Raw genomic sequence first — 16167 nt, 5'->3', positions numbered from 1 at the left:
AGGAGTGTCATTGAAAAATTCTTTGAACTTTTGCTCTACTTGTTTCCAAATGCCGGTCTCTTTTTGGCTCTTACCTTATTGGAGTTTTCGAACACTTTGATGAACACAATGCAAAGAGCTTCATCTTCCTTTCTTGTCCAATTAGCTCCAGATGGACATGTTTTTCACTAAAAAGAGAATATAAAGATAGAAGTGTTCAAGTAAATATGTGTCTGACCCAAACTCTACGTTACTTGCTCTAGTTGTAATAGGGTTTGTATTAGAGATAATCTCAGAGAATCTTAGTAGATATCCAATCACTGTACGATTATGTTTCCATATACAACTCTATCTCTATGCTTGTAATCCTCTATATAAAGAGGCATTTATTATCAATGAAAGTACGACTCAATTCTCTCCAAATTTCAGTTTTCCTAAAACACGTTATCAGCACGAAGCCCTAACCCTGAAACCCTAAAATCGTAACCTTCAAACCCTAAAATTGTAACCTTCAAACCCTAGCAACCACCGACCCCCACCTTCAAGCTCTCGATCCCAGGACCGACCCCCACCTTCAAGCTCTCGATCCCAGGAGCCCAGAACCGCCGGCGGCGTCACCAGAACCGGCTGGAAAAGTATCGAACCGGCCCTCAGAAGAGAAAAAAAGATCACTGCCCAGTTCACACCCTTCTAGACCGCCATCTACCGTCAAATTTTGTCACCACCGGAGCCTTAACTTCAGAATCTGGGAACCGGAAAAATTACCCCAAGAACCGGCCGAAAATCGACCGGACCGGCCTGCGGAACTGCTGTATATCCTTGAATCGTCAGATCCATTCCCAAAAAAAAAAAAAAAGGAGGAGGAGGGGCAGCCCGGAAGGGAGAAGGCCCACGTGACCCACTGACGCAGCTCAAGAGAAAACAAAACAGAGAAGAAGAGTTGTGGCCTGGAAGAATAAAAATAAAAAAAAGAGGAGGAAGAGATGTGGCCAAGCCCACTGCCAGAAAAGAAAAAAAAAACAAAAAGGGGAGGACCAACCCAGTGGTCAAAGTCAGAAAAAGTGGCCCAAATCAGAAGAAAAGAGAAGAAAGAGAAAAAAAAAAAGGAAAAGAGAGCGGGGTAATAGGCCCACGTAGGCCTGGGCTCGGGTCGGGCCGGGCCTGAAATTTAGTGAGACCGAGACCGAGCCCGAAACTGTCGGTTCGGGCCGGTTCGGGCTTTTTCGAAAATAAAAACTGACAGAAACCAAGCCCGAAACTATCGGTTCGGTCTTTCGGGCTTTTCGGGCCGCCGCATGCCATAACTGGAAATCAGAATCGGATGACAAACTGTGGGATGAATTTTGCGTTCATGCCATGAACTGGGATTTGGGAATGAACCGTGTAATGAATTGGCATGGTTTCGAACTGGCTTGAATTAGGTTCTCAGTTTCTCACAATGAATTGGGGAAGAACAATTCTCGAAGTCAACGAAGGTAAGAGCAAGACAATGGAAGAAGATAAACAACAGAGAATTGTGAAATTGAAAGCTAATTCAGATCTATCAGAGAGTGAAGCAAAGAATCGAACAATCAACAAGTAATCGAAGCGGATCAAGCTCACCAAAAAAACGAGAAGCAGCAATCTGCAGCAAACATGTAAAGCCTATCAGACGCATAATCATCAGAGATTGCGGTAGCTCTGGCAGTTGGGGCGTGTAACTGTGTAAGGGTATTGATGGGAGCCAAAACCCACTGGGTTTACACTTCTCTGTTGGCCCTCCCAATGACACCATGGCCCTCTTTTTTTGACTCCCTTTTGATTATTTTAAGAGGGAGACTATAGACCCTTTTTTGTTTGACTCCCTCTCTTACCCCTTCATTTTCTTTGTTTTTGGTAACATACACTTTCATTTTCTTGATGCAAATGTTTTTGGGCACGTACACTCCATTGATGCATTATTATAATGGGAAAGTCGCCCACGCGTAACGATGAGAGTTAGAATGGCTTCTGTTTGTATTATTATGTCCCCCACAATTGTCTCTTTGATTATTTTAAGAGGGAGATGCATTGGAGAGTGCCTTTTTAGCCCTAAAATACTGCTGCAAATGACAAAACTTACCAGAAGCAACTGCCTCGAAGCCCGGAACTGCATCTTCTCCATGTTGGCCTGAGACGACACCATGGCCGCCGATTGGAGCTCAGAGAGAAAGAGGGATTGGAGGAGGAAGAGGAAGGAAGAGCCAATAAAGAAAAGTGAAAACTACTGGAGAGACTTTATGGGTTCGAGAGAGAGGCTGAGAGCCTGAGATGGTTTCGAGAGAGGCTGAATTAGATCGGTCTTTCGGTCTTTCGGTCTCAGAAATCATGGAGCCCGACACCGAACCGAGAATCTGTATTCGGGTCGGTCTTTGCACCGAACCGAGATTTTTCAAAGCAAAACCGAACCGAATCGGGCTTTTTTGATCGGTTCGGGTCGGGTCCTCGGTCTTTCAGGTCCAGACGCCCAGGCCTAGGCCCACGTTGCCGAAAGAAGACAAAAAAAGAAAAAAAAAAAGAGGAAAAGAGAGGAGAAGGGCAGTCCACTGCCAGAAAATTCCGGCCAACCACCGCCAACATCCGGCGACGACTTTTTCAGGCGATTTTTTCCGGCAATTGTTTTACACTTTTCAAGGTATGTAAAGGTTCTATCAGTTCCCGTATTTGAAGTTTTTGTTGTTTTTCTCTTCTTTTTCTTGGGGACTTGCAACCTCCCTTTTCTACCCCCTTTCTTCTTCATAGGGGAGACCAAAAGCCGAACTGTGGGAGTTCTGCTCACTCCAAGCTCTAAGCTTGTAGAGTCCTCCAAACTTAGAGTTTGTTGAGAAGTTATGATCGACCACGAACACATCATTGTTTCGATCTAATCTAATACCTCTTGGAAGCGCTACGCTCAGAAATCCTTAATTTCTTGGGAGCGATTACACTAAGAAATTTTATATATGTTTTCGTCGTAGCCTTTTTTGCTCCGAAACTAACACTTTTTCTTGTTCTCTTGCAAGATGAGTAACCTGAACAAACTGGACTTCGCTCCAATGGGATCAACAGGCCCTGAATATCATAAGTGGATTCATGATGTCCGCCAACATCTCAAGGCTGATGGAATCCTGGATACAATTCTCGAGCCTAGCCAGGACATGTTAACTGTTGAGCAAGCTCAAGCTTTGGAAGCAAATAGAGCAGCCTTAGAGGTAAATAAGGCGAAAGCCATCATCCTAATGACTCGTCATGTGGATGATTCACTCCAGTACGAGTATATGAACGAAGAAGACCCCAGAAGATTGTGGGTCTCATCCGAAAAAAGATTTGGCAACGTCCGTGACACCCTGCTTCCTGAACTAGAAGTGAGATGGCATAGCCTCCGCTTCTGTGATTTCAAGTCAGTTATTGACTACAACTCAGAAGCACTTCGCATTAAATCCTTAATGGAATTATGTGGAAAAGATATCACAGATGCGATGTTGATTGAGAGGACTCTCTTTACCTTTCCCGTCTCTGCATTGATGGTTGCTAAGAACTATCGAATCGATGTTACTGCAGGACGAATCACAATGTTTCATGAGCTCATTGGAGCTATGAATGTCGCTGAAAAGCATGACAATATCATTGTGAAGAACTATAATTCGAGACCCGTGGAAACATAGCATATTTCGAAGTCCAATTATAGTCGCACCCCTAAGGGAGGGTGCCAAGAGCGAAACCCTAAATCTAGGGATAATTCTGGACGTTCTGGTCCATATTCTTGCTCTAATGAGGAAGGTAACCACCAAAATAGGTGGACACGGAACCGAAGAGGTCAACGTGGAAAGAGATAGGGAGGCAACACCTCTGGCCATGTTGGTGGCTCCACCAACATTAAGAGCCATCTAAATGACGCTTTCAAAGCCCCTCAATCAATAGAGTCTGAGCCAAAGAATTTCATGCGGAACGCATGTAGAGAACGGAAATGAGTTCCTTTGCAATACCTCTAATGATTGCGAACAAATGTGCATCTTAAAGAAATTTATGTGTCTCTAATGGACTCTATGTCACTATTCGACCTATTAAATCCAATAAAGTTATGAGAGAAGATCTCTTAGATTTAGACACATACTGGCTTTGTTATGACAGGATAGATCATCCTAGTCATGATGATCTGTCTACTAAAGACTTCACATGGACATCCATTCTTTCAAGCAAAACGAAGCATGAATCAAAAGTTGATTCCTGGACTAAGTGTGACCGTCGCTGCTACCTTTGGCGCCGTGGCCGTCCACGCCACCACCAACCTAGGGCTGGCACAATCCATATCCATGATGCCATGGATGGCGTCCATCAGGGTGATAGCGCCCAGGTGATGCTGCAATCACCAAATTTGCTTCCAATAGCGTTTCAGACACTCAGGCCCAACCAAAATTCTCATTGATTGCTTCTAAGGCCTCTCGCTAGTTTTACAAAGCCCATTCCTTAGGGAAATTAGGACTGAGACCATCTTATGCAAATGATATGACCATACTCATTCTGTTCTTACATAGAATCCGTGGGGATTCTGTGGACTGATTCAACCAACTTGCGAACGTTTAAATAGTTCATGATATTGGTTGACACACAAACACGCTGGTCACATGGTGTGCCATTGTCCACCTGTAAATGCTGCTTATACTACACTCCTAGCACATATCATATGACAACGGGATCATTCTATTCAGTCCATTGGACTTGACAATGCTAGATAGTTTACATCGAAGACTTTCAATGGTTATTGCATCGGGATTGATGTTGGACATCATATTCCCATAAACACACCCAAATGGTCTCGCAGAAACGACTTCGATGGTAGCCCAGACATTGGTAATGCGCACCAATCTCCTTATATTTGCTTAGGGTGATGCAATATTGCATGCGGTTATGCTAATTCGTCTACAACCCACCGCCACTCAATCTACCTCTTCATTACAGCTAGTGATTGGTACCAGTATCTCGTACTTACGCATACTTGAGTGTGCTATTTATGTGCCAATTACGCCACCACAGCGCACTATGATGGGTCCTTACAGACGAATGAGCAACTACGTTGGATTTGAGACTCCGACAATCGTCCGCCACTTAATGCCCTTGCTAGGCGATCTCTTTACCGCTAGATTTGTGGATTGTCACTTTGATGAGACAGTCTTCTTGTCGTTAGGGGGAGATAAGAACATGGATGTTCAGCAGGAACGACATGAATTGTCGTGGCCTGTCCGCACTATGTCTCATCTCGATCCCTGCTAAAGTGACCAGATCACGCATATCTGCTGCAAATATGCATGCAAGGATGGACGTCCCTACGAAAGGATGTAGCGCCACCCTATGCGGAGGTAGGCATATCGCCAACGCCATAAAGAGTGGCACTCTGGCGTTACAGGTCATGGCCCCAGCTAGGATGCTTGGGAGGCCCGTGGGTTCGAAGGATACTTTGACAAAATTCAATCATTTGATCATCGACACTCAAAATCCGTCTCATGAGAATCTTCCAGATTATGGTTATCGTTGGGGACGCCTCAACATCAGAACCTATTCCTGAGAATATAGAGCTCTTTGAAAATTACACTAGTGTACATGAGACGTGGGATAGAAACTCTATCATGATTGATGATGTATTCGAGCATGAGTTTATTGAGTTAGATGATATCGAACCACGCTCTGTTGATGAATAAATGCCAACGTAGAGAAAATATAGGCCTAAATGGAAAGATGTGATCTAGGTTAAGTTGGATTCTCTAACGAAGAGGAAGGTTTTCGAGCCAATGATGCCAACACCTCCTAACATAAAACCTGTTGACTAATGGGTCTTCGTTAGAAAGTGTGATAAGAAAAAGATATAGTAATCTTGCCTTATGGCTCAAGGCTTCTCAAAAAAACGTCTTGGAATCGACTACAATGAGTCATATTCTCTCATAATGAATGTCCTTGCACTCCACTACTTTATCAAATTGGTAGTTTCCGAATAACTGAATATGCAGCTTGTAATGTGGTCAGTGCATATCTCTATGGGGATCTAGATACGGAATATACATGAAGGTTCATGGTGAACTTCATTTACCCAAGTCAAGTGGCTCTAGACCACAGAGCGCGTTTGCAATGAGGTTGAAACGCTCATTAAAGTGACTACTTGATTGGGAAGAGATATGTAATGCCCGCGCGTTTTCATAACAAGTTCCGAATTTGATTGCGGTTCATGTTGGATATGATCTTCATTGGAAGCCCTTAAAGAGTTAAGGGAAACCGCTGAACACTTGAAATCTAAGTTTAAGATCGATGAAGGATTTTGGGAGAACACGATTATGTCTCGGTTTGGAACTTGAGCATCGTGTTGATAGATGCTTACGCATTTTGACAAGGTCAAGCCTTCAAGTACCCCCATGATCGTCCTTAGTCTTGATCCTGAAAATGATCCTCTTAGTCCAAAGGATGATGACGAAGAAGTGCTAGAGGCAAAAGTGTCCTACTTAAGTACAATAGGCGCATTATTGTACTTAGCTCAATGCACAAAATCGGACATCTCATTTGCAGGGAGCTTGTTAGCTAGGTTTAGCTCTGCGCCAATGCGACACCATTAGATTGGTGTAAAAGATATCTTTCGATACTTGAGATGTACGATTGATATGGGCTTGTTCTATCCCTACAGAGAGATAATGGATTTGAACCCATCACACACTAGGAATGCCGCCAATAATGGCCTGCATCTTTTATCCTCATCCCAACACAACATTAGTGTTTTAGAAGATTTTGTCGATGCTGGGTACTTCTCTAACCCACACATAGATCATTCCCAAACTGGTTATGTGTTCACCATGGGTAAGACCGCGATATCTTGGAGGTCTACAGAACAGACCCTAGTCGCTATATCCTCGAACCATGCAGAGATTATTGCTCTTCACAAAGTGGTTCGTGAATGTATATGGATTGGATCCATAATTACACATGTTTGAAGAAATTGTGGTTTGAAGTCTACCACAGATGAGCCTACGAGCATTTTATGAGGATAATGTTGCTTGTTTGGAACAAATGAAGCAAGACTACATCAAAAGCGACAACACCAAGCATAATCAGCAACAACAGACTCTCCTCAAGATCAAAGTGAACTAGGTTCGATCTGAGGACAGTATGGCAGGCTTGCTCACTAAGTCATTGCCTAAATTCCACTTTTGAGAAACATGCTGGTAGCATCGTCTGCGGAAGTTATCCGAACTCTCATGACCGTAGTCATAGGGGGAGATGCAGACATCAGGGGGAGATGTCTACATGTTGATCTCGAAACGTGGAGGGTGTGTTGTGCTCTTTTTCCCTTTCGACCGATGTTATTTTTGTCCCACTGGGTTTTTGTTACTCGGCAAGGTTTTTAATGAGGCAACGAGGGGAGCACCACGTTTGGGCGACACAATGGGGAGTGTTCAAGTAAATCCAGAATATGTGTCTGGCCCAAACTCTAGGTTACTTGCTCTAGTTGTAATAGGGTTTGTATTAGAGATAATCTCGGATAATCTTAGTAGATATCCAATCAATGTACGATTATGTTTCCATATACAGCTCTATCTCTATGCTTGTAATCCTCTATATAAAGAGGCCCCTATTATCAATGAAAGCACAACTCAATTCCCTCCCAATTTCAGTTTTCCTAAAACAAGTAGAAGTTTGTTGAAGTGAATTGTAGAAGGAAAATCGAAGGTGTGAAATTATAGAGAAATTATGGTTGTATTTATAGAGAAAAATGATATTTTAAAATTTTACTGTTTTGTTTAAAAAAAAAAAAAAAACAACTAGCCATTGTTAAATAACAGCCATATAATCTTAGCCATTAATTGCAATTATGGTAATTAATGTTTAATTGATAGTCATTGATGAACATTTGACATTTGGGAAGCAAATTGATTCTCATTTCAACCAATGGCAAGCTGTCCATTTTTTAGTCTTCTTCTGAATGGATGTGGTTGGATTTTTTTTTTTTTTGTCTTCTTTTGTCAGCCAGATACTCCACGTTTTGGTAGATGCTAGGACCACAAGTTTAGACTAGACTAGCCAAAGAGTTAAGTTAAGAGCCCCTATGGCTCTTTTATTGTTGTTAGAGCATCTCCAACCGGTGTAGTCAAAAGCCAAAATGGCTTTGGCTTTTTTTGGGAGCATCTCCAACCATTCACTTTGTGTAGTCATTTTGACTTGTTAGTCAAAAGTTTAGCTATTTTGACTAAGGAATGAAGAACGAAAGCCAAATGGCTTGAGATGGGGGAGATGTGGGCCCTAGCCACACATGGGCTTAATTGTTTCTTTAAAATAATTAATTTAGGCTGGTGCTATTCACACACCATTTTTATCTATTCACACACCCCTTTCTAATTTTCTATTACTTTAATTCAATCTTTTTTTATAAATTACCCTAACTACCCTCTCTTGTAAATCTGTTTCTTTTCTAATTTTCTTTTTTCTATTTGGGAATTCAATCATGAATCAAACATAATTATACAATAAATCAATTTTTTTTACCTATAAATGAAGGAAAAATAATACGTTTATTAAGTGGAATGACATGTATTATTAGAGAAAGAATATGCTTATCAGGTAATCACCTTCATCCAACTGAATTCAAATTGTAAAGTTTGTCCTTATACTTTGCAAAGTACCAAACTCAATGCTTGTTGGTTTATGATTCTTAATCCAGGTGCATCATCCTGAAACAAAAAAAAAAAAAAACAAAAAAAAAGAATCGACGTTCTATCCACTTCAGCCACATGCTTCCACACTGCAGCTGATGATGTGCACAAAATTTAGAGATGCTCTACATAATATTGAATGCAATGAGTTGCAATCTTTGTGTAGGGACAAAATTATGTTCTACTAGCATAATATAGTAGAACAAATCATGTTTATAATCATAAGGCCATCATTATTAGGTTATTGTAAAGATCTATAATTGCTCAATGGATTCAAATACACCAAATAATTTCAGTTAGAATCTTACCAGGAATAATAGATTTAAAAGGGCTCGAATGATCACTGAACTCAATTTTTTTTTTTTTCATGTAAAATTTTCTCAAAAGATGGATCTAAAGTTTCTTATTCTACCATGATTAAACTTCAAAGCATCATATTAGATAGATAGAATGACTATGCTAGAGAATTTTTTGATGAAAAAGAAAAGAGGGAATGAAAAAGAGTTGCGGGAAAATAAGAGTTTAGGATTTGAAGATGATTGACTTGCTAAATAAAAAATAAAAAAAGAAACATAATTATAAGGAAGGGTAATTAGGGTAATTTTAAAAGAAAATTGAATTAAAGTAATAGAAAAATAGAGGGGGTGTGTGAAGTGTGAATAGCACCACCCTTAATTTATGAAATGACTTTGGCTTTTGACTAAAGATGGTTGGAGATACAAAATATGAATGAATAGTGATGACTCTAGGGGAGTCAAATTTTGCAAATGACTTTAATTTGTGACTCCATTGTTGGAGATGCTCTTAGAGCAAGTTCACCCGTTGGGTCACCAGGTCACCTACTATTCACTGCTTTTTAGTGTATATTTTCATTATCTGGGTCACGAAATACACTGTGCATGTGACCCAGGGCACGAAATACATTGTGCCCGTGACCCAGATGGTGAAATTAACACTAAAAATTAGTGAATAGTGGGTGACCTAACGGGTGAACTTGCTGTTAGAGATAAAACAAATGCTATATTTTAGGATTTGGCATGTGGACCCCTTTATTGGAGATGGCCTAACATCTTCATCTAACAAGCAGCTCTTGGTAAAGAAGAAAATGTAGATCTAGATGGCACCTCAGCCGTAAATTCCTCGAACGCTAACAAAGTCCCAAAACAAAGCAGAGAAATGCTTCGTGGGTTCATTTCTCCCATTACACGATCCCCTCTCACTCTCTTACGTTTCAGGTACCCTTCTCTCACTTCTCCATACTAGTTTGCATGTTCATCTTTCTTCTTTACGAGGTAGTGGGTAAGACTTGAGAGAGTTCAGCATTCAATGTGGAATTAGGCACTTAGCTTACCTACCAACCAGTTCATCATCATTCAATGTGGGATTAGACACTTTGCTTACCTACCAACCAATCCGATATTTCAAGTGAAACCCAGTTCTTGATCCTCGTATTCGTATAAGGCCAAGGTTCTCTAGCTTTTATTGTCGGAGCAGAGAAATGGATCAGGGCATTTCACAACGTGAAAACCAAGTGCTTCGAGTGAAGAAGCGCGTCGCATTTCGTTTATGCGATGTGTCGAGGTAGCTACTTTTAATTTTGCCTCCAAATTAATATCAACTTTTCTGGTTTTGGTTTTTTTAAGCTTTTGGGTAATTTTATTGCCTCAGTCACACTACTGAAGTAATGGAGATTCAAGCTGACAATCCAATATTTCATGTTCTAATCATCCCTGGAAATCCAGGTGGGTTTTTTTTTTTTTTTTGCCTCCTCTCTTTTTGTATGTGTGTGTGTGTGTGTGTGTGTGTGTGTGTGACTGATTCAATTGTGAGAATTACAATTGGGTTGGTGGGTGTTGCAGGTGTTGTTACATTTTATAAAGACTTTGTGGAGGCTCTATATGAGCTGCTGGGTGGAACTGCGTCTGTGACAGGCAAGACTTGGGTTTTTGTCCTATGTTAATTTGATTAATCCTTTTGAAATTGTCATGACTATTCTAATTTGCTTGGATTGTTCAGTTGTTGGGCATATATCACACACCAAAAAGGTATTGCAGTTCTTTTCTTATGTAAGCTATAGTGTCAGTCTTTGCATGATTTTCACTTCTTTCTCCTTTCTTGCTACTATGAACCTAAATGGAAGCAAGCGTGATTTGTGTAGCAAATTCGGAGTAGCTTGCATTAAGTTTTTGTTCAGTGGACTCCCAATGTTATAAATTTTTAATAGTAGAAAGAAAAACTATAAGAATGTACGACTCATGAAGTTTATTCTCCCCAGCATTGGTGTATTTCCAAAGTAAAATTGCTTTCTTAGTTGGGAGTGCATGAGTTGAACGAACTCAAGGTTTCTTTTGATTTTCTATTGTTAATTGTTATTAGTCTGTACAGACCACAGACTTGATGAACCAAAAGCCATTAACCAGTCTTCTTGCCTTTTTCTTGGAAAAGTAGGAGAGTTTATATGCACTTGACAACTTTTACTCTATGAAAAACTGGAAGTGTTGAAGGGAAGAATGATGTTCAAATACTTTTTCAAGGACAATTGGCAGTCTTTTGAACCAATTGTGCATGCAAGTCTATTCTTAAAATTCTAGTTTCAATTTTTAAAGCTTAATAGTTATTTTGATCACATTCTTCTAATTATGGTTCTGATTTTCTGTTTTCAACAAACTGTATAGAACATTAATCTGTAAGAAGCATCCAGTTGATTACACTTGCTTCACTGATTTCTGTCATGGGTATGATTGTTATGTTATTCTCTTCTTGTATAGAACTGGGAGCATGGAAGGGTTTTCTCATTACAAGCCCAAATTAATCACAAGGTAAACTGCTTGTGTTATTGGCAGATTTGTTGGCCAGTTAATACTGTCCTCTATAAAATGGAGAACAGAAGCAGATTGAATGTTAAACCTTCGAAATCAAAATCCTTGTTGATGGATCTGCTTGTTGTTGGACAATGTGCTCAATGATGACAGAGTGTGAACTGATATCAAAAAATTATTGAACTGTGCTTCTGGGAATATAAGCTTTCGTTTCATTTCATGTATAATTAAAATAGTTTCTTCCCCAAAGAAATCCAATTTGACTTCCAGATGTGACTTTGTGTTCTCAGATCCTGTTTGTATTTTGTTTCCCTCATTTCCATTTCTTTCCCAATGACACTGTTACACCAATTTTCCTATTTTGAAACATATTTAGTAAATTAGCATCGCATATGGTTCTAACTTCAATTCAATTTGTGCTTTTGCAGATGGACTTCATCAAACAGGAATTGCAAAATACTGCAGTCCCTTTATTACTGGTGGGATCATTTTCCATCTTTGATCTTTTCAATGTGATGTTGGCTCTGAAAAGAGCTTTGTTGTTTGGAGAAGAGGGGTGTAAAAGTACAATAGCTCATTAGCTATTCTTAAATCACATTAGGATTGAGGTTCCAGGTTAAATATCTTTTAGCTTTGATTTCCAATATCAATTGTTTATCAGCAATGCTGTATCCGGTCACCTTTGTTGCTCACAGTTACATCAACAATGTTGCAAGAAACATTCATAGTCTTACTAACTACTCGTTAATCATGAAACCTTCCATGTGTCTTGTTACTAAAAAGGGTTGGCACACAAAGCATTCCCAGTATTTTGTGTGTTAATACACAAACTTTTCTGTTTTCACTTTTTTTCTTATTGTTTCGTAAGGTTTTTTTCATGAATATGAACTATATTTCTGTGAAATTTCAGTAAGAAGAATAAATTGTGATCATATCTGTTCCATTATAAAACAAGTAACAGGAGTTTAGTAATCAATCAATGTCAGTAGTGCTGCTCATCTTTGACGAATGATTGGGTGACAGAAATCTCTCAGCATTTCCTGGTTTTGAACTAGAATTGTGTTCTTAAGTTGTTTCACCTGATCTCAGTTATTGCTGTGTTCTTCAGCTTCCATAGTTTGATTTCAAATATATCAGGAAAGAATTTGAAAGATTGTGTTCTTGAGTTATTGGTTTTTATTATTTTTGTTTGTGAACTTACATTTAATTTCCTGCAGGTAGGGCACTCTATTGGATCGTATATATCCATGGAAATGTTTAGGAGGTCTCCAGAACAGGTGAATTATGTTTTCTACTCATCTGTCATACTTCTCCTTTAGGTTTCTCACTTTGGAGAACCTGTTCCCTGACATAGTTTGCGAGCATTCTAGGTGACTTATTGTGTTGGGCTATATCCGTTTTTGGCGTTAAACGCAGAGTCCACAAAGCAGGCTCTTATTGGGAAGATTACAGAGTAAAGTTCTTTCTTTGTTGTGATTGGCAATGCTTTTGATCTTGTAGTTTACATTTAGTGGCATCTCTCTACTTGATGCCCATGCAATAGACAGTTATTACTTACTAGTGTATGCTTTCGTGTTAGCCAGTTATCGCCCTTGTTGTTATGCTTTGTTGTTTCACTTATCATGTAATGTTCAATGAGAACGACCGAGTCAGTTAACGTTCAACCTTTTATTTTGGTTTCTCACCTGGTCCAAATGTCGGTTGATTCTTTAGAAAAATATGATTTTGACGATCTACATGAAGGCATCATAGAGATTAAGACAAAATAGTGTATTTCAGGTCCCGCATTGTATGTGTTGCCTTGAGCTTTATTGTTGCGCTCTTGGGATTGTTGCCTATATCACTTTTGAGGTTAATTGTGCTCACATTCCTTGGGAAGTCATGGTCAGCTGCTGCAGTTGAGGCTGCTTGCTTTCACTTGGTAAAGGTAAAGAAATGTGTGGAATAGATTGATGAAGTTGTCTTCTTAGGTCATTTTATATTTCGGAAATGTCAAAATGTCATCAAGTTTTTTTTTTTTTTTGGCATGCTCTTTTAACTATCGTAGTCCACTATCACATAGTAAGTTTTTGTGAGTTGTTTTTGGCATCCTTCTTTCAGTTTTTGATTTGTATATTTGCAGTACCACACAATGCGGAATATTCTCTTTATGGCAATGACAGAATTCCAAAAGGTAAACTTCTGGCTTTGTTGTAGATTTATAAAAAAAAAAATATTAATGATGAATTTAAGGCATATTGTTTTGAAAATAACTGTAGTAATTGATTATCATCCGCGTATCATCATGTTGTTATATTTCTGCCACCTTCCTTCTTTTATGCCAATATTGTTGTTACTCAATATGCTTTTTCCAAGATTATCTTCACACTATTAATTTCCATAATATTCTGATTCTCTTTCTGAAAATCTAGTTACTGGTCGCATATGCAGTGTACAGGCTACTTGGTCTGACTAGTGCATTCTTGATGTAATTTTATGAATTACAGTCTCTTCATACTTGCTTTTCATATATGCATTCACTAGTCACGCAAGTGTTTGAAACTTCAAATTCTGCTGCATCGTTTTCCCTCATCTTTAAAATAGTTCTAGCACCGGTACATCTGAGCTAGAAATTTCAATGTGCTGTTGGATTATGTCAGTATGTTTTGTTAGCATTTTATAATTCCTTCAATAGTTCCTTGTTTTATTTCTTAAATTTCAACAAAGACCAAAATTGATGTTTGTGTAGGAAAGTTAAACTTTAAACTATTGTGCTGACTATTGGGTCATCGTATCTTAGCTTTCAGAAACACCAGATTGGGCATTCATGAGGGAAAATCTGGACAAGATAGCATTTTTGTTCGCCATTGATGATCACTGGGCTCCACTGCAAATGTTTGAAGAGGTAATATAAGAAGTTATCGAAAATTCATAACTTTAAGAAAGACCAAGTTTCAGAAAGTTTGAGTGGGATGTTGTCTGTCTGCCTGTTTGTGCTAAATGTGTGTATAAGTTATGCATGCATATGCTGATTCATGACCCTCCAGACCCCTGCTCTTCCTAGATTCCTTCAACTCTGGTTGCATTTTGTATGAACTCCATTGCTCGGAACAGAACTCCTAGTATTGAAAGGGGTTCAACAGAGACCAATAGCTTGGTACTTGTTATAAAGAGGGTTCTTTTATTCCTTTTTCTTCTCTAATTCTGTTGAGAATAATAACAAGATTGGACATAAAAAGAATTCCTTTACAAAACCCCGGAGGTTTAGCATTGTTTATCCCATTGATTTCTGTAGAAGTATGCTTGAACCAAACAACTTTTGTTTTTCTTATGTAGATGTTAATGAAGTTGTGAACTTGTGACATCTAACATGGTAGTCACAAGGTGTATTATGATAAACTTGTGTGGATGTCATTTGAGAAAACCAGTGATTTTTATAAATGAATAGTAGAATTTTCTTCTCAATCAGATGGATTATAATGAGAATGTTACTGATGAGACTTGATTAGACTAATGATGAAAATTGACTGGTTCTTCAACCTTTTGCTTTTGGCGACTGGTTCTTCAACCTTTTGCTTTTGGCGACTGGTTCTTCAACCTTTTGCTTTTGGCGATTTTCAACTTGAATATCTGGGCTTTATTTTGTATTTCTGTGGTCCCAGATTGCCGAGCAGGTCCCTGGTGTTGCTCTTTCAATTGAACGAGAGGGTCATGCTACTCATGGTTTCTGTTGCACTGAAGCTGGCTCATTGTGGGTTGCTGAGCAGGTAGCAAGCTTGATCAAGATTAAAGTTTCATTGTGATCTGCCCTAGCCCACCATGTTCTTCTTTAGGATGCAAAGATAATTGGATGGATAAGTCAATCAATTGAGTCATTTGATTGTTGCTTGGTTGATTAGATTATACTAGAAAGTGCCAGTAAAATAGATAAGGAAGCAGCCTGTGGACACTAGCACATTTCTGGCCAATCCTTTTTTGATAAATAAAGCTGTTTGTACACATTTACTAATTACATGTCTTACAAAATGCGAGATAGTGAGTTTTTTTATTTTTTTTGGTGGAGAATGCGCGAGATAGTGAGTTGATCTACTATACTTGAGGAAAAAAAAATTCTTTTACCATCTAAGCTGAACCATCAGTTAGATGGACCCGTTGAAATCTATAGTCCAAGTTCACATTATTTGTCGATAACCAGGGCCGATCCTGGGTTTTATATAAATAGGGTCACATTTTTCCCCGACGAATGATTCATTGGAAGCCTTATGCACGGTTTTTACTTTTTAGCAAAATTTGAGTTGGCAGAAGTCTCCGGCAAAAAAATAGATGTAGTTTTGCTCCTTCTGTTGACTAAGATTCGGCGTCAAGAATTTTCCCATAAAAAAATGGGAGAATTTCACAAATGGTCACTCAACTCGACTCATTCGACACTTTTGTCACTCAAGTTTCAAATATATCACTTTGGTCACTCAAGTATTACACTGTCATTCACAAAAGTCACCCAAGGGGCATTTTTTCTCACAACAAAGTGACTTTTGTGAATGACAGTGTAATACTTGAATGACCAAAGTGATATATTTAAAACTTGAGTGATCAAAATGTCGAATGAGTCATAGTTGAGTGACCAAAGTGACTATTCTCCCTAAAAAAATAGAATAAAATGAGAGACGGTTGCGCGATCACATGTTTATCAGTAAAAGCATCCTATA

General features: G+C 39.1%; 1 protein-coding gene across 4 annotated transcripts; it reads left to right on the top strand.

Annotated features, from left to right (window-relative positions):
- The first annotated feature begins 9765 nt into the window (after positions 1–9765).
- On the top strand, positions 9766–15492 carry LOC133722130 (uncharacterized). 4 transcript variants are annotated; one of them, XM_062148954.1, is made up of 13 exons: positions 9766–9898; positions 10002–10244; positions 10332–10405; positions 10523–10594; positions 10680–10708; positions 11432–11482; positions 11911–11961; positions 12700–12759; positions 12853–12935; positions 13262–13409; positions 13605–13655; positions 14262–14366; positions 15124–15492. In XM_062148954.1, the coding sequence occupies exons 2-13, from the start codon at positions 10162–10164 to the stop codon at positions 15262–15264; spliced, it is 948 nt and encodes a 315-aa protein (XP_062004938.1). In that variant the 5' UTR covers positions 9766–9898; positions 10002–10161; the 3' UTR covers positions 15265–15492. The 4 variants fall into 4 exon arrangements, with proteins under 4 accessions (XP_062004938.1, XP_062004939.1, XP_062004935.1 ...); XM_062148955.1 differs by having other exon boundaries at positions 9984–10244; XM_062148951.1 differs by having other exon boundaries at positions 9775–9898; positions 10125–10244.
- The last annotated feature ends 675 nt before the right edge of the window (positions 15493–16167 follow it).

This window comes from Rosa rugosa, chromosome 7 (assembly GCF_958449725.1).
Source record: "Rosa rugosa chromosome 7, drRosRugo1.1, whole genome shotgun sequence".
Lineage (NCBI taxonomy): Eukaryota > Viridiplantae > Streptophyta > Magnoliopsida > Rosales > Rosaceae > Rosa > Rosa rugosa.
This window is presented reverse-complemented; position numbering and strand designations above follow the sequence as displayed.

What these genes read in the sequence shown, in the direction of transcription:
- LOC133722130 (XM_062148951.1), top strand. Translation starts at nt 9,840, where the DNA reads ATGCTTCGTGGGTTCATTTCTCCCATTACACGATCCCCTCTCACTCTC. An exon ending in CGTTTATGCGATGTGTCGAG is followed by an intron (nt 10,245 to 10,331) that starts GTAGCTACTTTT and finishes TTATTGCCTCAG; the next exon opens with TCACACTACTGAAGTAATGG. An exon ending in CACTGCAAATGTTTGAAGAG is followed by an intron (nt 14,367 to 15,123) that starts GTAATATAAGAA and finishes CTGTGGTCCCAG; the next exon opens with ATTGCCGAGCAGGTCCCTGG.